Source organism: Megascapheus bottae, chromosome 19 (assembly GCF_031878675.1).
Source record: "Megascapheus bottae isolate mThoBot1 chromosome 19, mThoBot2.hap1, whole genome shotgun sequence".
NCBI classification, from domain to species: Eukaryota; Metazoa; Chordata; class Mammalia; order Rodentia; family Geomyidae; genus Megascapheus; species Megascapheus bottae.
The window spans coordinates 20,018,603-20,042,295 of NC_143527.1; the positions used below are offsets into that span (position 1 = coordinate 20,018,603).

Sequence of the window (23,693 nt, forward strand, 5' to 3'; positions counted from 1 at the left end):
GGTGGCAGATATGTTGACTTCTTGTCCAGTAAACCATTTCTGCTGATTTTGTTTCAGTATGGCAGAGCTCAGCCATTATGTTGGAAAGGGATGATACCCTGTTCATGATTTCCAGATTGTGTACAGCTAGGCTTAACCATAAGATCTAGTTATGCAAAAAAGAAAAAGTAAGATTTGGATTGGGGGAGCATCTAGGAAAGACTTCTTTCCAGATTAAAAAGGATAGGGAGAATGAGGAGGAGAAGAAGGGAGCAAAGGGAAGAAGCGATGTGGGGGGATATGGTTATAACTGCCTTGTAACTCTGATTGCCCTCTTATGGGTACAGTTTTGATGTCAGTGATGAGAGCAGACATTTGGGGGCTATGAGACAAGTCCAAGGATGAAAGTGGAGCCTTCTGTGCATGCTAAGGATGATATAGTGGCTGGAAGAGATTGCATCCTTTCTGACATTGTTGAGAAGACTTCATCAAACTTCTAATTTCCTACTTTTTAGAATGTCACGCTTGTTTAAACTACTCTCAACTAGGCATCCTGTTGCACAGCTCAAAGGATTCTAACTGTCATGGAGACCTTGTCTTACTGTCTTCAGTTTCTTAGAGCATGAAAAGAAGTCACCTGTAGCTGAAAAAGCATAGTATCCTTAATACGTGGCTATTAGATCCAAACAGTACAAGAGTAATGACTCAATATTTGCGTACCCAATGTTATGGACATGGTATTGGAAATATAAACACAACTACATAGACATAAAAATTTATGACTCTATTGACAATGGTTTATTACATAGATTAATATGTACCTATGACATATAAACCCTCAGCCTAATTTTAATCTAAGTGCCAGTGATTGTATATAGAGTTTCCCTTCTCGAATACTTTTTTGTTAAACACGTCATTTGAAATATGATGTAAAAATCAATGCTAATACATTATTTAATAAAAAGCAGTGTTTTTGATTTCACAACCCCTGTTATTTATTCTTCTCTAAAGTTAGAATATGCTAGTAACTTTATCTTGAAACAGTAAGTAGGAGAGAAATTGTTGGGGGCCACTTCCATGGGGGTGTTTGCTTCCTGTTCGGGCTTCTTGGGGACTCAAGACTGAGACTTGTTAAAGTACATTTCCATTCTCACCATGGTTTTTTATTTCAAGTAGGAAGAGAAGTGCTTGTGGTAGCAGAGGCAGCATGACTAGGGCTTCGACTTTAAGACATAATGTTCTGAGAAATGGCTTGTACCAGAAAGCTGACCCCAGGGATCTTCCTGGTAAAGGGATTGAGGGTCATGGGACATTGGGGCTGGATGTTGACCCCACAGTTTTAGAAAGGTGTCCTGAATATCTGTCATTGCCCTCCGCAGCTTATTCTGATGTTGGAGAACAATGGAAACAGGGAAGATACTCAAGGGGTTGGTCCTGTTAACCTGAAATTGAATAAGGTTCGCTCAGATACCCATTTAGGGTTATTACCATGCATAAGAAAGGACTAAGGTTCTAGCACATGGGATATAAATGATATGTATGTACACATGTGATTGTTCCTACCCATAATAACTATAAAAGACACACCACAGGAGATTGAGCTATGGGTATAATTTATTCATATGCATACACAAGAATGATGTACAGAGAACAACAAAAATATGTGTATATATACATACACACATATATATATACACATATATATGAATACGCCCTAAGAATTCTTATTAAAACTTAGTAAAAAAATAGTTTGAGGAAATTAGTATCATTTAAATAAGACAATATACAACCTTAAAAGCATTCCTATGTGCAGGTCCATATGAGTGCCACCATTAACAAATCAGGGGGCTTTGAGAAGACTAAGGCAGATGGAGCTGCATTGTAGAGGGCTTGATTCAGTCAGCTATGGTCCAGATGCTTCCCTCCTAGGCAGCTTTGGTTACACTTGCCTTTTTGTTTCCTCAACTCCTAGTACTGGGGCTTGAACATAGAGCTTACTTGGCTTTTCTGCTCAAGGCTAGCACTCTACCACTCCAGTCACACTTCCCAGTCCATCTCTTTGCTGGCTAATGGGAGATAAAAGTCTCTCAGAGTTGTCTGCCAGATTGGCTTCAAACCATAATCCTTACACCTTAGCTTCTTGAGTAGCTAGGATTCCAGGAGTGAGGCACTGGCACCTAGCTCTCTCCAACTCATATATATTTCTTAGCAAGGAAGAGTTCAAGCTTCAATAATTCCATTTTTATAGGAATATCACAAATATATGATCATTGTAAATTCATGTTTTCAAAAGGCTTTAATCACAGATTTGATTTGGAACAGTATTTGCTGTTTTCCTGAGAAAAGGAAGAAGTGGACTTCTCCCTGAAGTATTTATAGATTAGCACACTCCTCCATTTCTGTTTCCCATTCAGAAAATTGTATATTGTAGACAAAGCACTGACAACTGGAAGAGTAAGAACCAATTTTTTTTAACGATAAGATGTCACTATGTAGCTCAGATTGGCCTGGAACACAGAGATCCCCCTGCCTCAGTTTCCCTAGTCTTGGAATTACAGGTGTGTACCACCATACCCAGCAGGGAAAATCTTAAGGATGTGTAAGTTTCACTTTTCTAGGCTGTAGGATACTGATGTAAAATGGATTGAGGTGAACAGCAATGGCTAGATCCTTAGTCTAGGCCCTGTCCTTTATTGTGCTTACAGAGTAGATCAGTAACTTATGAAAGTTTCAACAACTTATGAAATTTTAACTATAAGGAATCTAACTTTAGCAGTGTTTATATAAGACATCTTCAAAATAACAAAAATTTACTTTAAAGGACTCTAAATGATTCTGTTTTTGTGGCATTTACAAAATCAACATAAGGATTTAAGTCAAAATAACTATGTGGAATATTTAATAAGTATATAAATTTTCTTTCATGTCTGAGAACTGGTTAAGCCAGGAACCTTTCTTATCTCACTGTAAACAACTCTTTTCATGAAAGGGAAAAAATTCCATTGCAATTTCCAAGAGAAGTGGCAATATAGAACAATAGTGATAGGAAAAAAAATCATTTTCTCCCTCTTGCTAATTTGTCAATCAGAAACAAAACCAGTCATCTCCCTGAAAGAGAATTGCATGCATGCATGTGTATACACATACATATACGTGTACACAAACACATACTAGAATGGGGGCTAGTTTGCTGCAGACCTGGAAGACCAGCCCTGGGGCCAGCCTCGCTCCTCATACCACATAGACCACAGTTGCAATGTGTAACCCACACCGACTTCTATAAAGACAAACAGCATAGCTGAGAATTCTGGATTGACTTTGTTTTTGTGATTGTGCATTCCATAAGGCTTAGTTGGTTTACAGAGCTTAATTTTTAATACTGTTAACATCTTCTGGCCAACTAAACATCAAGAATATCAATAAATATCAAGAATTATTCTGCTTTCATTTCCTTTTACTGGCAGAGCTCCTTGGCTTTATGAATACATTACAGTTCTCAGTGCCACTCCCCACTGGGGCTTCAAATTCCATACTAGAGCACATCATGTGGATGTGGCTCCCAGATGTGCAAGGATATTCCTGAAATCAAAAGGGAAAACAGGAAGTGGGCAGAAGAAAAGAAATCGCTGATTGTTAGTATAAAAATTGTTCTTGGTGCAGAATAATAGTGGTTGGACCACCAAAAGAGGAGCTGTAGTTAGAAATGACTCATGACCATGGCTGTAGGGGATTGCTCTTACACAGGGCTTTCAACCATCCTTTTCTTGGCTTGGAGATAGAAGATTCTGTTCTCTTCAGGAAAAGTGACTTTGCTGAGTGGCATCCTGTAGATATTGGGGTTTTTTGTGGTCAGCAACAGGAATAATAGTGTGGCCAAACAGAAGGACCAGGTACCAGCTGGCAAATTGGCCTGGGGAAGAAAAGACAAAACAATTGAGATCCCATCTGAATGCAACTCTACACTAAGTACCGCTCTGAACCTTTATCTGTGGAGATGAGTAATTTGGGGGCATTGCCCTAGATTCCACTTACGCCTCCAGAGTCCCTAGTCAAAGATCTCAGAGCACTTTTTACTTGAAATGTCCTCATCCATCTTTTGTGATATTCAATTACATCTCTGTTTTGTGTGGCTCTTCCTCTTTCTCTTACATTCAGACTTGACACACTAGATGTGTAAGGATACCATACCGATGACACTTAGTAAATTGCCAATGGGCCCTGGACTACTTAACTGCACAAGGCCTTCTTTGATTGGTCAAACCCAGAGGCATCTGTCTGACTTTCACTCAGTCTAGATATGGGTCTCTACTTGTACTTCTTATTTTGTCTCCCATATAGACTTCAAGTTTCTTGTCTGTCTGTCCTTCTGTGTTGCTCACAAAATTCTGCACATACTTCATTTACTGGCTCTGGTCCTGTGTAAGTATACCTCTCATGGGGTATAATGGTTTAGGAATGCTCAAACATGATCCCATGATTACATATCACCATTAAAGGACAGGGCCTAGACTAAGGATCTGTAGTTTCCAAAATCTTTTTTTTTTGTTGTTGTTGTTGTTAGTCATGGGTAGAGCTTGAACTCAGGGGCTGGAAGCTGTCCCTGTGCTTTTGTGTTCAAAGCCAGTGCTCTACTACTTTAAGTCATAGCTCCACTTCTGATGGTTATTTGGAGATAAGAGTATCATGGACTTTCCTGCCTGGTCTGGCTTTGAACCACAATCCTCATGTCTCAGACCCCTGAGTAGCTAGGATTATAGGATTATAGCTGGCATTTGGTGATAAAAGCATTTTTAAACTTCTCCTTGTCCTTCTCCTTGTCCTCCTCCTCCTCCTCCTCCTCCTCCTCCTCCTCCTCCTCCTCCTCCTCCTCTCCCTCTTCATTTTTATTCTTACTCCTATTCTTATTCTTTTTCTTCCTAGTTCTGGGGCTTGAATTCAGGGCTTGGGCACTGTCCCTGAGCCTCTTTTGCTCTGTTAGTACTCTGCCACGTGAGCCACAGCATCATTTCAGGCTTTTTCTATTTATGTGGTCCCAAGGGCTTCATGCCATGCTAAACAAGCACTCTGCCACTAAGCTACATTCCCAGCCCCTAAAGTTATTCTCTAAGCTAGAATGATCTGATATCTATAATATGCCTGATGTCTGTAGTTTGTACCAGTTCCTATGTTGTTAGAAGGTGAGAGAGACTACAGAGCCCAGCAAAAGTGGGGGATTTATAATCATAAGTCATGTCATTAGATGCTGTCAGGTGGCCTTTGAGAGTATCTTCCCTGTTACTGACAGTTGATCGATTGTGCTGAATGATAAATGGAAACAAACTTACCACAGCCATTAGGTGTGTCATGCTGGCTCCAAGGTATGCAGTAAACAGGGCTACAAAAAATCACATTTGGTAAATGTATTTTTTTCCTTTTTTGAGATAGAGTCTTGCTCAAGTATTTCCAGAAATAGCATCTGTGAATTCATCCCTTTCTGCATGTTATTGAGAAACCACTCTGAACAGAAGGGTCCTCATGGCTAGTGATAAATTTCCCTCCTTGATGTTATCAGTTTAAGTCATTTTAAAGATAGAACTCATTCATTCATCAGCCGCACTCTGCCTTACTCTCTTGAGTTCCAGCTCTGCTGCTACATGGCCTAACCTACACTCATGAGATCTCATGGTCATTTTTCTCCTTTAAATGCCCATGGCACTTCAAAGGCCCACTTTTATGTTTTGTACTCTTGTGCTGCTTTGGAGTGATCTCCAAGTCTAAGTTGCTTTTCTCTCCACAGAAAGAGTGTCAAACTCTTACTGACCTTGATAGATGGCTAGCTGAATAGAGCCTTACATGAGGGAGGGCTCTTCAGCATGTAGGTGATTCCCTGAAAACATTCTTGCTAGCTGATGAAGAGAAAATATCCTTAGAGAGGGACAGGATTTCAACTCTTTATAGACAACATCCTTCCCAAAAGGATTGCCATGTATAATCCTACTCTGACAATATAGCCACAGAGGAGATGCAGAATATGTTTACAACTTCCAGACATGCCCTGGCTTCACAGGTTTTGATCCAGAGACTGTTTTCTCACATGCCATCAGTTTCTCAAATCCTCTTTCTAATAAATACAATTAGAATGAATAAAAGAATAATGCTATGGTCAATATCTTTTAGTTATTTACCTTGGCAGACCAGTTTGTTTGACAGTGTTGGTGCAGTGTGGACAAGAGGAAATTTGCTGTGGTATTTTACATGTGTGACTTGCTGTTCAAAAAAAATCCATATGCAGACACTACAAAGCCTAATAGGACCCAGCAGGACTAAAGGTTTACTCTCCCATGCTGTTGGAAACATTCCTTGGGGATTAACATGGCATCTCTGGGAATTCCAAGTGGCCTTCTCTTTGAGCTATCAGTGTGACTTCTAGCAATCCACGTTACAGAAACTAGTGCAAAGTAGTAGGATGGGTGAATTTCTGGCTACAGAAGGATCCTGTGAATGGTCCTCATGTTGTCACAAGGATTGGTGGAAAAGGGATGTAAAAAACAAAACAAAGGGGCCAGAGTTTGGTGTAGTGGTAGAGTGCTTGCCTAGCATGCACAAAGACCTGAGTTTGATTCCCCAGTACCACATATATAGAAAAATGCTGGAAGTGGTGCTGTGGCTCAAGTGGTAGAGCTCTAGCCTTGAGAAAAGTCCAAGGATAGTGCTCAGGCCCTGAGTTCAAGCCCACAACTGGCAAAAAAAAAACCCCTATGTCACTGGGTGCCAGTGGCTTGTGCTTATAATCTTAGCTACTCAGGAGACTGAGATCTGAGGATATCACTTAAAAGCCAGTCTGGACAGACAAATTGGACAGACTTTTATCCTCAATTAAACAACAAAAAGCCAGAAGTGGGGGATATAGCTCAATTGATAGCACACTACCCTGAAGAGGCAATAGAATACCTTGGCCCTTCAAGCTGGTTCACGCATACATGCACACGTGTGCGCGTGCACACACACACACACGGGGAGGGGGGAGAGAGAGAGAGAGAGAGAGAGAGAGAGAGAGAGAGAGAGAGAGAGAGAGAGAGAGAGAGAGAATAAACAAAACAACTATATAGGGAGTAAGATAAAGTATTTTCACTTTCAAGCTAATGTTTCTTTATAACTGATTAAACCTGTACATTAAGACATGCTGCTTCTACAATAAGCAAAGAATGAAGAGATTCTCCCTTGGGAAAAACATATCTGCAAACATCTTCATCCTTCCTCATGGCCTGTTTAACCACACCAATATCTCCTGTGCCCCAAACAATTTCAGCTTGGCCTTGCACATTGTGTCAGGCTGTCATCTATAGCACCCTACAGTCCCCTTAGACGTTTTTGTCCCCTGTGGCTCCTGAGCACATTGTTGGAGTGGAAAACAGGGTAATGAAGGGAGCCCGAGGAAGACCACGTAATAGAGCCAGAAGGATCAGGACGTGTTTCCTAGAGAAGATGGATTTCAATCCTCAAACCCTTCATCACTTTGCTTTCCACTCCAACAATGTGCTCAGAAACCACAGGAGACAAAACACTTCAAAGCCCCTTCCTCTCTGTGAGTACTGTCTGGATTACATCAGGTACGTAGGATACATTTAATACATTTGCTGCTACTCTCTACAGAAAAATACAAATGTATATGCCAAATACAGATTTGAAAGCAATCTTATAAAGATTGGAAGGTTGGAGAATGAGGGAGTCTAACTCAGCTGAGCTCAGGTGACCATGGAATCTACCCTGCCTTCTTTACCTGAGCTTGTGGGGAGGAAAGAAGGAAGAGGAGGGAGTGAGGGGGGAGGGAGAAAAGGAGGAAAGTTTTGGCATAGACAGAATTGATGGCTTTGATCTGTGTTTTAACAAGCACTCTAGGTGATTGTGGTATACTCCAGTATAAGACAGCTGGATGGATCATGTAATTCCTATGGCTTCCTCAGAAACCGTGGTTCTGTATTTAGCTTGAGTTATTTCCTTTTAGTGTTTATGGGTTCAATAATATGCACGAACACAGGACCAGTCAAATGTGTCACCCTCCCCTCCTCAATGTGCCAGCTGATATACCAGCTCCCCGTGTTCACAATAACCAAGAAGCTAAACGAAGATGGCTTTAGTACACCCAGAGGAGGGGAACCTTATTTGCCTTGCTTGGGCAGGCACTTACTTAGCTAGTGCATGGATCCAAACTAGAATTCCAGATCTAATTTCCTTTTTTACTGATTGACTTTGATTTTAATCCCATTGCCACGAACAAACTCCATTTGTGGGATACTTACCACAGGCAAGAGCCAGGAGGTGGGCTTGCCAAGTCAGTGCGACAAACATTCCCCCCATTGCAATGCAAGCAAGACAGCTGTTTAAGCCCCAGAGTCCAGCGTAGATGTTCTCAAATGGAGATGCAAGGCTGAGTCCTGTTTGACGAGATAGATGTCATCAGCCCTTTAGACAAGTGGCAGAGTGTGGGTGAGAAGTGGCAATGCATCGGGGGGAGGTTGTAAGGGTCAGGGGAAGTATCGCGCTCCCATTGGTCCCTAGAAGCAGAAACCTCAAGAAAGATCTGGAGCACAGAAGATACCTGAGCCCATCAGCATTTGATCTTGATCGTCAATATTTGGTAACGAGTCTGTGCTTACCTGCCACTACCCCCAGCAATGATCCAATGGCAGCGTGCAGGCACATGAGTGGGGATGACAGCAGGATGGCACATAAGAAAATGGCTCCTGTCCATGGGTTATCACAGCCATATATCTGACCGACCCCCACAGGAAGTGACTTCAAAAGCTGCAAAAGCAAGTACAAAAATGAGACCACTGCCAGGCATGCTTGCACACCTCTATAATCTTAGCACTAGGCAGGTAGAGACAGAAGGATAGTGAATTCAGGCTAGTCTAGGCTACTTATTGAGACCATATCTCACAAAAATCCCAAACTAAGCCCAAACCACAAAAACATAAAAGAAATCTCCAGCAGGTTTATGATGCAAACACAAGGATGGGGGCTAACCAGGGTTTTGAAAGTTTGCACTGTCTCCGTGCCCATCTATAAAGAGATACATGGCACACATTCTATCCTACAGTGGTTCTCAAATTCCTGACTTGGATCATATTTGGTATGTTTGTTAATTTAGGTTCCCAGGTCCCATTTCCAGGGGTTGTAAGATATAGGGTCTGAGATGGATCCAGTTTGGGCACTGGGTAGTTCTGATGTGTAGCAAAACTTGAGAGCCTTGATCTATTACACATACTCTAGTTTCCTGATCCCAAGAGAGCATGGGTTAGAGATGTTCTATGATGAACTCAAATAGTAAGCATCCAGCTATTGAGAATGGCAGAAGCAGAGCTCAAGTTAGGAGGCCCTATCACACCTGCCCAAACATTGGTCAAGCTCACAATATGGTATTTGACTTCCAGTGGAGTTGGTACTGCTAGTGTTTAGAAAAGAAATGAAGGGTTTAACTTTGACTAAATAGTCATTTAGAAACAAAACCAAAAACACTCCCAGCTTAGGAGTAGAACAGGACTGCCAGAATGAAGACAGGCCACCAGAAAGCTGAGTATCTAGAAGACTCACAAACCTTTGGGCAGTGAACCAGAAAGATATGGGTGACTGCCAGAGGCAATGTATATGAGAAAACAGTGTCTCTTACCTCCAGGGCACTGAGCTCAGACCAGGTAATATTGGGGACCGAGGTTGCAGGTTTGAACAGTACGCTTGGGAAGAACAGGTTGTAATGTCCTGTGGCCGAAAGATACATTGATAGTGCCATGTTGAAAGGAAGCGTGAAGACAGGGAGATCCCATTTGCTGAACACGGAGCATAGTGCACTTGAGAAAATTGGGCTAAAAAGGAATGAAATAGAAGAATCTGCATGTGTTGACAAGAAGACAGGTTGACCAAATGAATCTCTCTATACCTTGAAGGGGTTTTGTCCCATCAGCCAGTTAGGCCCCAGACATGCCGAGTGGACAAACCTCCCAAAGAATGAAAATCTAGAATCAGTTTTATCATAGAGGTAGTAATTCCAAAAATACACTAAAAAAATAAAACCTCTTAACATACTTGGATTTTGAAAAACAAATTCTGGGGTTGCATAGAGTAAATTATATAGCGAGACTGAAAAAAAATACCCAAACAACCCCTCAAAATGGGTACTGGTGGTTCATGCCTGTAACCCTAGATACTCAGGAGGTTGAAATCTGAGGATCATGGTTCAAAGCCTGCCTGAGCAGGAAAGTCAGAGGAGAGACTTTTTTTTTTTGTCAGTTTTAGGGCTTGAATTCTGGGCCTGGGCTCTGTCCTTGAGCTCTTTAGCTCAAGACTAGTGTTCTATCACTTTGAGCCAGTGGAACACTTCTAGTTTTCTGATGACTAATTGGAGATAAGAGTCTCATAGACATTCATACCAGGGCTGGCTTTGAGAGACTCTTACCTCCAATTAACCATCAGAAAATCATAAGTGGCACTGTGGCTCAAAATGGTAGAGTGCTAATCTTGAGCAAAAGCGCTCGGGGACAGTGCCCAGGCCCCAAGTTCAAGCCCCATGACCACCACAATAACAAAAAGAAGAAAAAAACCCAAAGTACTTGATAAAATACAATGCATATAGTAAGAGTTCTTTGTGTAATACTATATGATCATAGTCCCCTCCCTGCACCAGGATAACCAGGATTCTGTATATATGATTCCACATGTCTTTCCTATTATATCTATGTTTTTGGAAGAATAATTGATCAAGGAAGGATGTGGGTGACATGGGATGAAGGAAAAGAGTAGAGTTTATATATAGTTTATATCTTGGAGCTGTGGATGAACTTTATAAACTTAGGTATGACACTCATCCTCAGTTTCCAGGTCTGCAAAGGTAGAATTGGTTTACATGATTCTTGGGCCTCTTGTGTTACTCTTGCTTATTTAACCAATTAAGAAGCCATTGCTTAAGAACAGAATAAACTTCCTGCTTGTAGGAGGAATGGTAAACACCTAACTTTCCATGATCTCTGCCCTTGTTGATGTTCTTCAGAGCCTGTACCAGGTTACCTGCTGGGAAGGATGGTATTGTTGACAGGCTCTCCATGTACCTGTGTATGCAGCTAAGGGTATGGATGAGCCCTCTTATAAACCCTGTGGTTAGTGTACTATTTTTTTATTCATGTGCCTAATAAAATTTTTTATTTCCAAATATGGAAGATAGAAATGTTTGCTTCTAGAAGTGAAAAAACATTTAAGATGATGCCAGTATTAGAAATAGTATGAAGGATTCAGTTTTTTTAAGGAATTGAATTGAGTTTAAAAAAAAGGATTGGGGCTGGTGTGCCTTGTAAGACTTTCCATTCTATTAGAAAATTATGTGAATGGGGTTAGAGAAGGTAGGTAAGAAGAGCATGTGTACTCATGGTGGTTCTTAAGTGGGTTTTTCTGAACGAGCCCTATCAACACCATCTGGGCACTTGTTAGAATACCAATTCTCAGGCTCCACCCAGTGGACTTAACCAGAACCTCTGGGGAAGCAACCATCTGTGTCTGAATCAGTCCTCACGGTGTTCAAGTTTGAAAACCACCCATACAGAAAATAAGCATCAACACTAATTCTGCTTTCTGATGTCCTGGGGAGATTCAATAATTTTGACATTTAGGCAACAGATGAGAGTGATGTGGATATACCCCGTGGCTGTGCATGTGTTAGTGTGTAGTTGAGGCTATGAGATCTTCCGGATAAGGGGAAGGTGTGTAAATGTGTAGTGGAGTCTAACACAAGGCCAAATAATTAAAACTGGCTGTGAGGATATAGATACTTTTCTAAGGGGTTGCTTCTTTTCTAGTAGGTATAACTAAAATCGATTTTCTTTCTCAATTTGTTTTTAAATTATGACAAAGTACATCAACTACAATTTTTTCCACTTAGCTGCTTTAAGTTGCTGTTCCTTGACACAGTAAATTCTCATGGTTGTGTTGTTTCCATCCATTCATAGAACACCTTTTACTTCACAAAGTAACCAACTCCTCACTTCTTCCTCCCTCTGCAATTTTTTTGCCAGTCTGGGGCTTGAACTCAGGGCCTGAGCACGGTTCTTGGGCTTTCTCAAGGCTAGAGCTCTACCACTTGAGCCAACACACCACTTCCAGCTTTTTATATGTATGTGGTACTGAGGAATCGAACCCGGGTCTTTGTGCGTACTAGGCAAGCACTTTACCACTAGGCCAAACTCCCGGTCCTCCCTTCACAATTTTTAAAGGACATTTTGAAAGCGAGGTACAACTTACCAAGTCATGGACATAATCGACACAGGAAACAGCAGCCACCAGAAATAGTCACCCTTGGCTGAGAAGACAGCCATGAGAATTCCCACCAGGGTGGCATTGTAGCCCTGCAGCCCAGCAGCTATAGCTGACCTGTGGGGAAGAGGCACAACACAGACCTTGTTCAGGTGGAATTGGGTTAGATTTGCACATAAATAATACCTGTAAGGTCTCCATCACACTCACGTTTACAAAAATCGCAATCATATTTAGATATGCATTTCTTATGAAGTGCATTGCATGAATATCAATTCCCAAATACATAACAATATGCTTAGACAAAAGCACAGATGGGCACATTAAATAATATCCTCCACAGGTGTCACAGCAAGGACAGCTCTACAGTGACTGAGAGGGAACAGGAAAGGCATTCCTGCATGCATTCTTGCATAAAGTTCTTACTATATATTTCAATATGTTAAGGGCTTCTGAGAATAGAAATTTTGACATATGAAAGTCTCCTCAATCTGAGATTCCAAAAATGGGAATTCCTTTCATAGCATCTTTAAAAACATCAATCTTCCAAAATAGCGTACAGCTTTGTGGTCTTTTGCTTGTATTTTGTTCTCTAAATACACATTTCCAAATTGTTGCAAAGAAAAAGAACTACTTTTTTGTTGTTTAACATGGTAAAATATGAACAATCAATTATATGCATGTTAGCACATGGATTGCAAGCCCACCCATCAGACAGTATTCAGAATCAAAGTTAAATAGCAGAGGGGTTAAAAAACAAAACAACAATGCATGTGCTAACATGCAACTCTGGGCCTTGTGGTTTAGACTGCTGGTCCCTGAGAATGGGAATGGAAATGGCTGGGACAGGGAAACTGAGGTATTAAACAACATGCGTTTTCCAGAACTTTTCTGAGTGAGATACCATTAGAAAAATGAGACAAGAGGCTAAAAAGGGAGTTGGAGAACTCAAATCCTGCTGGAACATTGGAGACAGCAGGGTGACATGATTTTGTGTTTATTGTCATGTTGTGGAAATTCCTTATAGAGTTAGAAATCACATGTGAAGGAGACAAATCTTTTAGAATTCTGTACTTGTGCAACTATTTTACCCCCCCCCTTTTTTTTCTGGTCAGTCATAGCACTTGAATTCTGGGCCTGGGCATTGTCCCTGAGCTTTTCAGCTCAAGGCTACCTCCCTATCCCTTAAACCACAGTGCCACTTTACTATTTCACATTTTAGACACTGCAGAGGCCAATCTTTCAATCTCAACAAAACATGTTGATGTTAAAAAAAAAAAGCAAAACTTTTCATGAACTCATGTTTCCTGCACTCCCTGAAAGTACCAATAAATAATTTTATCCATCTTTAAAGATCTCCCAGAGATAACTTATAGCTGAGTTTCTTGTTACCACACATATCTCTAAGAATCTGGTCACTGATTTAGGTACTAAGGATAAGATACTCTAAATGGTTTCCTGGCCCCTGACTAAAGGCAAATAGAGTTCTGTAGAATAAAGGTTTTTTTTTTCCAGTGTGGGGTGTGGCTTTATCACTGTTGTGCATGATGGCTGTCTGACTAGTATCTGAGGAAGGGACCACACAGGCATGGCGACATGTGCCTACCTGTCTTGGCTGAGCAAGAGAGCAGTCATAGTAGAGACCACTGTTGCCACGCAGCCGCTGAGTGCCCACCATGGATTCTGGACCAGGAGTCCCACCACAATCAGGATCCCACTGATGGGGTTGCTGACAAACACCACTTGGGATATGCCTCGAAGAACCCAGTCTATGAATTGGAGAACCACAGGTTTGTCTGGAAGAGAGAAATGAGCAGAGCAGAGGATGTGACAAAGTGAATAGTGATCCTTCCCAACACTAGAGCAGGAGCCTCTGGAAGGAAAATATGGTTTGATACTCCTTGAAGCTCCTCTCCTCTGAGTCCTTTGCATTGTAAAGGCTCACAGATCCCTGAGTCATCTGGCTTCTTGATGTTCAGAAAATATCCAGTGCTCTTATTTACTGTGCTTAGAAGAACAGACTATTATACCAAAGGAACAAATAGTACAGTTTTCATTTTTCTTCCTTTCTCTTTTTCATTTTGTCTTTCTCTTTTCTTTTCTGCCTTCCTCCTCCTCTTCCTCTTCCTCCTCCTTCTCTTTTTTCCTCCTCCCCTCCTTCTCTCTCCCCCTCCTTCCTCTTGTAGTACCGGGGACTTAAACCCAGTGCTTTGAACAAGGCAAAGGTATAGGTTATACTCCAATCCTTCTATTTAAATTTTGTTTCAGATAGTCTTGCTGCTTTTGTCTGAGCTGAAATTTGAGTGTTAGATCCTGCTGCTTCTGCTTTCCAAGTTGCTAGGTTATGTTTTAATTTTTATTATTATGTATTTGTTTGTTTCTTTGTTAGTTGTAGAGCTTGAATTCAGGGCACTTGTCCGTGAGATTTTTTTGCTCAGAGGCTACCTCTCTACCACTGGGAATCATAGTCCTACTTCCGGTTTTCTAGTAGTTAATTGGAGATAAGTCTCACAGACCTTTCCTACCCTCGCCTGCTTCATTCCATGATCCTCACATCTTAGTCTTTTGGATAGCTAGGATTATAGGCATGAGCCACCAGTGCCCAGGAAATGTTTATGTTTTTTTAAAGTCATAAAATCACACCACAGGCACAGGAACTTTTCTATACTATGAATAGGGCCTGGCCTGACCACCACTCTCATTGGGGAAAACAAAACAAAACAAAACAAAAAACTTGAAAAAAAATTGCAAGCTAGAAGATTCAAAGTAGAATCATGGAGAATAATGACTGGGGAATACAACTCAAGATATAAATAGAAGGACCACTCATCATCTCCAAAGCCACTTCTCCCACCTCTCCAAGAAATGGATACATAAATACCTTTAAGCCAGTTGGCAAATTCTCTCATGTCACCGGTGACATAACCAAGTGCCTTGGGGACGCACCTCCTCCCCCGACCTGACGAAACCTGGTTTGTACTCTGGTCTAGTTTAACCATGGTTGAGTCCTCCATGGCTGCCTCGTCTTCTGGCTCCTTGAAGGAAAGAGAGTTTATAAACATTTCTAATATAGAACATGCACAGTAAAGCTTGTATAGTAGCCATAGAAGATGAGTGTAAAGGCATGCATGTGGCCCATGAAGTCCTAAAAGACTAAGACGATGCTGTTTCCCTCCTAAAATATCACAGAATTTCTCCAATCACAAATTCCATTCTACCTCTGTCCTCAGTATCTTAAATATGACCATGGGAAGGTTCTGATTTGTCATATTTCAAGGTTCACTTTCTTGTTCAACAAGCAGTTACTGAGGCCATACTTCCTGCACTCAAGGAGCTTAGTTTAGTTGAGAAGAAAGAAAAACAGTGACTATCAACATGAGGCAATAGTAAGACAGAGCTAAAACTAAGTGCTTGAACTTCATACTGGCAATAGAAGGAGCAAGAAATTAGGTTTCAAAACTTCCTGCTCCTTAATAACACCTGGCTAGTAACTTTGTAAGAAAAGCAGCCTTTTTAAATGAATTTTTAATACAAGACATCAGTAAAATCTTTTAATTAAGATCCTGAAAGGAAAGGAAAGTTCATATGTGGTGACACAGCCTGAGAGCCCCCAACCTCCACTCTTCAAGTCCCAGACTGCTAGAATTTGTCCTTATAATTGTCTCACCTCCTGTTTTGAAATCACTTACTTAAATATGTATAAGGAAGCAAGAAAAATAGTCCATAAATATAGAGAAGCTCAGGATTGCATGATATAAGAAGGCACAAAACCTAATTACTAAGCATATCCTGGGAAAATACAAGTGATCGAACTACACTTTGTACTCACTACTTTTCCTAAATATGCAATGGGTGAGTAGCAACACTTTTAGAATATGGTGCTGTGTATGTAAGAAATGATGCCAATGGCAGATATAAAAGAATGCCAGTGATAATGTCAGATGTAGCTAATAGAAGAAAGACAGCAGCAAACCAAGAAAAGCGCAGTGCATATCCTGGCCAGTGGGAGGCACTGAATCCCTCTGGGATTCATTACACCCTGGGAAGCATAAATGTGAGATAGTGAAGCCACGGCCACAAAAGGCAAATCCCACACAGATAAACCAGCCCATTTTCTCCAATGCAAGCAGAGTTCCAGGATAATTTTGGCTAGAACACTATTTCATTGATCACATCTAGCAAGTAGGTATTTACAGAAAATATGTTAATGTTTACAAAAAATAAAACATCTGGACTCTAGTTTTGGCTTCTGTGCATATTAGTGTAGAAATCATCATGGATACCTGGTTTATTATTGTGTAACTATGATACTTTAATTGTGTTTTTCAGTGTCTAACTAATCATCATGCTTTTGAAACAATGGTGACCATTAATCATTCCACTGAGTGGGAACTATTTAAATAATGCACTCCAGACCAAAGTCATTCTGTCTTGGCAAAACAACGCTAGATACCAACATTAGTTGGTATCTCTTTTTGTTCAAGGCTATCACTCTACCGTTCTGCCTCCATTTCCAGTTTTCTGATAGTTAACTGGAGATTAAAAGTCTCATGGACTTTCTTGCCTGGGCTAGCTTTGAACCACAATCCTCAGATCTCAGCCTCCTAAGTAGCTAGGATTATAGGCATGAACCATCAGCGCCTGGCTCAGGTATTTCCTTCTTTAATATTTATAACTGAAAATATTACACACTAAGCCCTTTCCTCAGCAACACACACTAATTTTCAAAGGCACATAGAATCATGAGAGGCATCGGGCTTTAGCCCCAACCATGATTAAAGCCTAAAGATACAACTCTGCAGTTTCTATAGATGAATGATCAGGGTCTAAAATTGGCAGCCAAAGGGAACGACAAAAATGGCATTCTCCACTAAATTCCAGAATAACCAAATTTATACTTTCCAAATCTCCAGCATATAATTATTTGAGAGAATTTCAAATACTCTATCACTACAGAGATATTGGAGATACCGATGTAAAACCAGATAATACAACTTGCCAGACATGATCAAGAACCAGAATGACCTGAGTCATGGCTGAGTCACCCAAAGTTAAGTAAACACTAAATTATTTTTGGCTAATCTACAAATGATGATTTGTACCTCCAATAATCAAGTATTGGGATGGTTTGGGGAGGGGGGCTTTGATATCCTAGAGAGAGGGACTTCATGTCTTGAGCAGACAGAGGCTGAGTTCCAGAGACTTTAGAAACCATTTACTCTAAATGAATCCTTCTGCAGCACCTGAGAAATCTGCTACCTGCTCTAGAACTTGGGCATGGAAACAGAGGGAGAAAAAAATAATAATCACTTAAAGGTGTGACTCACTCTGAAATTTTTATCATGCCAGGGGATTTGCATTTCTTACTGGCACTTTTTAATATACATGTTAGAATGGATAAAACGCTCAGTAGACACACTGAGTCTGAATCTCAGCTAAAGGTCTGTTACAGTTCCCCTGAGAGGAATGAACAATAAGGAAAAAGGAACTTTAATAGAAGCAGGAGGAATAGAAAACTCTAGGGTATGTTTTTCTTTTTAAAATGTCATAACCTGGTAGAAGTGCTCTAAATCCGTGGAAATGTCATGTGATGTGTGTGTGTGTGTGTGTGTGTGTGTGTGTGTGTGTGTGTGCCTGCCTGTACTGAGGCTTAAGCACAAAACCAGGGTATTGTCCTTCATTTTTTTTCCACTCAAGGCTGGTGCTCTACCACTTGAGCCATGGCTCCATTTTTAGCCTTTTGCTGGTTAATTAGAGATAAGAATCTCCATAGATTAATGCTTAATTTTAATTATGTTCTAAAACCTAAGTGCCAGTGATTGTATACAGAGATTCCCTTCTTAAATACTTGCTTGTTAAACATGACATTTGAAATATGATGTACAAATCAAAGTTAATAAATGCTTTAATAAAAAAAAAAGAATCTCCAAAGTTTCCTATCTGGGCTGGCTTCAAATCAGCATCCTTAGAACTCAGCCTCCTCAGTAGCTAGGATTGCAGCTGTACTCCATCAGCGCCTGGCTGTGATGAGTCTTTTTGAGTGTGGCCACAGCCACAAGCTACGCTTGTGGATTCCCCATATCCCATCCCAGCAGAGCTCAGAGCAGGCTCCCAGGTCCGCTGAAGCACAAGCTTCTAGAAGGAAGCATATTTGTCTTTGCCACCTCTGGGCAAGGACCAGGCTTAACCCTGTGAAGCCTCACCAACTTTAATTTCAAAAGGGCCTCTTCCAAGAGGACCATGGTGGGTGCCATCTATTATCCATTGTTCCTTTTTCTCCATACAGGGCCAAGGGTGAAAAGCTGTCAGCCAACAGGACCTGGTGTAGCTCTGGTGAGCATGGGAAAGGGCCCGAGCAGTCAGAGGAAGCAAGTCCAATGTACTCGGGAGAGGAAAAGTGTGCTCTGCACAGGACCTCTAACCCAGGAGGCAGACTTCCCTATCTGAAGAGGGTCTTCAGGGGAAGAACAAAGCTCAGAGTCGACTACACAAATGGAATAGGCATTTTATTTTGTTTGAAAAATCGACAGCACTCCAGATGCCAGTGGCTTACTTCTGCAATCATAACTATTCATGAAATCTGAGGATCAAGGTTCAATTTCAAAGCCAGCCTGGACTAGAAAGTCTGTGAGAGTCTTACCTTCAATTAACCATCAAAAAGCCAGACATGGAACTGTGGCTCAAGTAGTAGAGTATACCATCTTGAGTGAAATAGCTAAATAGCGGTGTGTAGGTCCTGAGTTCGAACCCCAATACCAGCCCAAGAAAGTGACTTTTTTTTCTTGCCTGTGAATAAAATTCTTCAATGTTGGAATAGCGCTATGCTAATAGTAAACAATTACTAGTTAAATTCAGCAAGTATGGTGGTGGGTTTTAATAACTTTCTTCTCTTCTCCCTCTCCCCTTCACTTCTTTTCCTCCCCTCTCTCTTTTCCCTCTCCCATTACATCCAACCATATCATCTTCCTTCAGAAACTGCATGTGTGTCATTTATTTTCCTTTTCATTTATTTTATTTTTATATTCTTCTGTCCACCTGTTCTGAAGCTAGAAAACTTTATCAAGGTGATTTTTTTAAACCCATGGAAAATATTTCTATGTCTTAGAAAATATTGTGTGGTATGTATATGTGTGTATATGTGTGAGTGTGTATGTGTGTGTACACATGTGTATTAAACTCTCTGGCTACTTATGAACTGAACTTACAGAGTTTCTGAGGTTGCATTATGAGTTTCTTTTTTGATAATATGATAGACCAAAGGGATGGAAGATAAGAAAGAGCAGCCAAGGGAGTAAATTTGGTCAAAGTACATTATATACATACATGGAAATAACCCTATACTGATAAAAACGGGAATAAAGAACAATAAGAAAACTGATGAATGGGCCAGGAGTTTGGCCTAATGGTAGAGTGCTTGCCTAGCATGCACAAAGACCTTGGTTTGATTCCTCAGTACTACATACATAGAAAAAAACTGGAAGTGGTGCTGTGGCTCAAGTGGTAGAGCTCTATCCTTGAGAAAGCCCAAGGACAGTGCTCAGGCCCTGAGTTCAAGCCCAGGACTGGCAATAAATAAATAAATAAAAATAACTAAAAAAGAAAACTGATGGAGATACTCTTTGATTAAGTTAAAAAAATAAAACAACACCAACAAAAACAGAACAATCATAAAACCAAGAGTGAAAGAAAAAAAGGTACTAGTAGGTTCTTTCAGGTTCTTTCCTCCATCCACTTTATTCTGTGCCTGCCTTCTCTCACCTCCAAAGCATATACAGCTTATTAAACCACATTCTTGCTGGGCACTTGTGGGCACGTTGGCTTACACCTGTAATCCTAGCTACTCAGGAGGCTGAGATCTGAAGTTAATGGTTCAAACCTAGCCCAGGCAGGAAAGTCTGTGAGACTCTTATCTCCAATAAATAACTCCAAAGAGCTAGAAGAGGCTCTGTGGCTCAAGTGGTATGGTGCTAGCCTTGAGCAGAAAGAAGCTTAGAGACAGCACCCAGGTTCGGAGTTCAAGCCCCAGGAAGGACGAAACAAAAACAAAAATGAACAAACAAACAAAAAACCACGTCCTTGAGCTCAACAGCAACACTTGTAGAGATGGAGAAGCCCAAGGACTATGTGGAAATATGGAGACCACAGGGTTCAAACCTTCATCTTCTAGAAAAGAAAGACATGTTGCCAAGGTGCTATCCATGTTCACTCAGCCAGCTGCAAGCAGAGTGAGCCACAGAGAACCGGCAAGGCATGCCAGTTCTCTGTGTTCCAGGCTGGAGCCAGATCCTTCCAGGGTCATCTAGGACTCTATTCTAGCTAACAAACTCAGGGAGTGGTTTCTGAGTGGCAGGGTCACTGCCAGAATCCGGTGATGTACGCAACACAGCAAGCTGTATTTCTGGCCAGTGTCTCTGGGGAGGGAGATTGAATTATAACACAGAAATGGCTCAGCTAATCCTACCTTCACTGTATATTCTTGCAGGAAACAGCTGCTTTCTACTAAAGATCTCCCCACACTTCAAAGCAATGTTTTCTCTTCCTCATGCATCACAGACAAGGCTACAAGGCTGAAGTTTACAGCCCAAGAATATTCTGAAAGTTGCAGCTGGTGAGCTTTCTGGCAGGAGTTGGAAAGCGCTCTCTCTTTTAAAACTGTAACCCAGATCACTAGAAAAGAGGCAATGTTTGACATTCTCATCATGGTAACATCAAGGTTTCAGTTCACCTGGGCATCCTTTGTTCTATTTCATAATATGAAAGTCATTCTGTTATTAGTATATATTAGCAATTTGTACAATTGGGGAGATGGGAAAGTATTACTTCAAAAATAATACTGCAAAGGAGAGGGGATGGAGAGTAAATACAGTCGTTATAATCAATGTAACAAAATACTGCACCAATTTTTGGATATGGATTTAGAAGGAAGAAATTAAATATCCATGCTCTAGCATAGTAAAAAAAAATTGGCATTTATTTAGCACATACTATAATCTTTATTTAGGTGGCTTCTGATTGTAATGGCCGAGAGCACTCAGTTCTCCTTAAGCTGTAATCAGAAACAAAACACTGTCAGGTACCCAGGCCTCCTGATTTAAACATGACTCTCCTCAGAAGACTCCACTCCTGGGCCTTGGCTCATCCATGCCATGAGGTGTGACGACTTTGCTTTGATGGAGAGGTTCTGCCTATGTATGGCACACATGCCATGTGTGGGCTTCGACATGCTAGCACATGAAGGACCCGTAAGTCCATAATTGGACACCCTGCCTCTTTTCTGGTGAATCACATATCTTCCTCTCCAGTGTCAAGTCTGTGAAGAGCACAGCTGGGAAGCAGAATGCTATGGATCATTTATGCATTTAGGGTTACTTAGCAACTCCAGTGATCATCTTGCAGAAAATGGTCAGCATTAGCTCAGGAACGTTTCCCTCCGGCTCAGAAATCATAACTAAAAGACAGGACTTTTAGCTTTTCAGGAAGGAGCCCATGACTTTGGTGAATTACTTTCTAATCTACCAGAATGCTCACTTTGCTGCTCTATCCAGTTGCAAAAATTCAAGACCCATTCTTCCAATAAAAGGGGGGTAGGGGATGCTAGGTGCTGTGATTTGAAGCCAACTCTGAAAAGAAAGTCCAAGAGACTTTTCTCTTCAATTAACCAGCAAAATATCATAAGTGGAGCTGTGGCTGAAGTGGTAGATTGCTTAGCTTTGAGCGAAAAGCAAGCAAACACAACAAAACAAAACAAAAATGCCTAAGGACGATGCCCTTAATTCAATGCATGAGTTCAAGCCTTACTACCAGCACACAAAAAAGTGTGTGTGTGGGGGGGGAATAGGAGAGAGAGAGAGAGAGAGAGAGAGAGAGAAAGAGAGAGAGACAGACAGAGAGAGACAGAGAGAGAGAGAGAGAGAGACAGAGAGAGAGAGAGAGAGAGAGACAGAGAGAGAGAGAGAGCGAGCGAGAATGAACAGAAGGGAAAGTAGGCATGATCAAGGTACCATATATTCATGCACATAAATGTCACAATAGAATTCAGCACTTTGGATAACTAATATGCACTATTAATAATAAACAAGTACACTTTCTGGAATCAGACACATGTGAATTCAAACTCTTCTTCCACCATTAAAATTAAAAAAGAGTAAAACATAGAGGACTCAGAAGACAAGACTCAACAATGAACAGTTAGCAATTAATAGAAATGAGGATGGCACCTACCCGCCTGCTGGCTTTCTTAGTGGCAGAAGGCAATGGCTGATAAAGACCTGCCAGGCTCTATTAGAAGCAGGCAGGCACCTCACCCTTTTATGCCCAGAGCCCCACTCTGCATGTCTGAGCACCAGCTTTCTCCTCCCACTTCAGCCACCAATGCGAAAGCAAGGCTGGAGAGCTGGTCCCTGCTTCCGGCACCTCATGTCCCTCTCTTTCTCTGAATTTGACATGTTGCCAATTGCTTTGCCATGTCTCCCCAGTGTTCTGATGTCTTCGCGCTGTGATTCTACTACTCAAATCCATCCTATTATCTTCCATGCTATCTCTTCTATCCCTAACCTCCCCCCTTGAAATACTTTTTGCAAACATTGGCAGTCCAGAAAAAAGTGGCATGCCACTTTTAACTATAAACCACAGGACAGTAGTGTAGAGCAGATTCTAGAGCAAAGTAGCTGACTTCAGGGTAGAATTTTCTTAGACTTGACAGTTGCTCAGGTATATGAACAACAAGACCCTTAGGTCTTGTGTGGTGAGAGGACAAGGTGAATACAGGTGATTTTCTGTTCACCCTTTGCCCCATTGAGAAGAAAGCCAAAAAAAAAGGGGGGAGGAGGGAATGTTTGCTTGAAACTTTGTTTCTCTTTTCAGGTAAAAAAAAAATAATCCCTGTGAGAGAGGAGGTATGGGGAGGGACTCAGCTGCTTTAAAAGTTAAGAGGTAAAATCATTCCAGAGCAGAGAAATCTAAAATTGAAAACTCTCTTTCTTCTTGTGATTCTTGTGAAATTCCAGTTTGGTGACTTGTTCTGTCATGGCAGACATCTAACAAACTCAGGTGCACTTGTGTGAGTACAGAATTAACATAGTTTTCTGCAGAGAGCTGCACAGCTGTGGCCTGCTTTCCCTCCACCTCAGCCTTCCTTTACCCACTGGATGGCTGCAAGTGCAGATAGACCTTATCGGCCTACAGCCAGGCTGCAGAGGGCTCTCTGGCTCCACCCACTGGACACCCGTCCTTCGCAGGTCCCAATTTCCTCCCTCCTGGCTCCTGTGTTTGGGTCTAGGCTCACCTTGGAAAGTTTGAGATTCAGGTGAATTTCTCTGACATTTCTCCTTGGTAAAATGAGAAGAAAAAAAAATAAATTCTAGGGTGACACTGAAGTTGAAAAATGAGTCACAAGAGGATCAAATGGGGTAACTTTGGGAATGAAAAGAATCACATTA

General features: G+C 41.2%; 1 protein-coding gene across 1 annotated transcript; it reads right to left on the reverse strand.

Moving 5' to 3' along the window:
• Window positions 1–1,591: 1,591 nt before the first annotated feature.
• Window positions 1,592–22,554, reverse strand: Slc14a1 (solute carrier family 14 member 1 (Kidd blood group)). Its single transcript, XM_090353577.1, has 9 exons — window positions 22,477–22,554; window positions 15,137–15,290; window positions 13,862–14,051; window positions 12,244–12,372; window positions 9,629–9,821; window positions 8,616–8,763; window positions 8,259–8,393; window positions 5,304–5,353; window positions 1,592–3,889 (listed from the first exon to the last, which is right to left on the reverse strand). Exons 2-9 carry the CDS (start codon window positions 15,267–15,269, stop codon window positions 3,716–3,718), a joined length of 1,152 nt encoding a protein of 383 aa, XP_090209703.1. The 5' UTR covers window positions 15,270–15,290; window positions 22,477–22,554; the 3' UTR covers window positions 1,592–3,715.
• Between the last annotated feature and the right edge of the window lie 1,139 nt (window positions 22,555–23,693).

Coding starts and splice junctions, on each gene's coding strand:
- Slc14a1 (XM_090353577.1), bottom strand. CDS start 15,269: ATGGAGGACTCAACCATGGTTAAACTAGACCAGAGTACAAACCAGGTT. Junction 8,394..8,615: donor ATTGCTGGGGGTAGTGGCAG/GTAAGCACAGAC, acceptor CTCGTCAAACAG/GACTCAGCCTTGCATCTCCA. Junction 3,890..5,303: donor TGACACACCTAATGGCTGTG/GTAAGTTTGTTT, acceptor TTTCTTCCCCAG/GCCAATTTGCCAGCTGGTAC.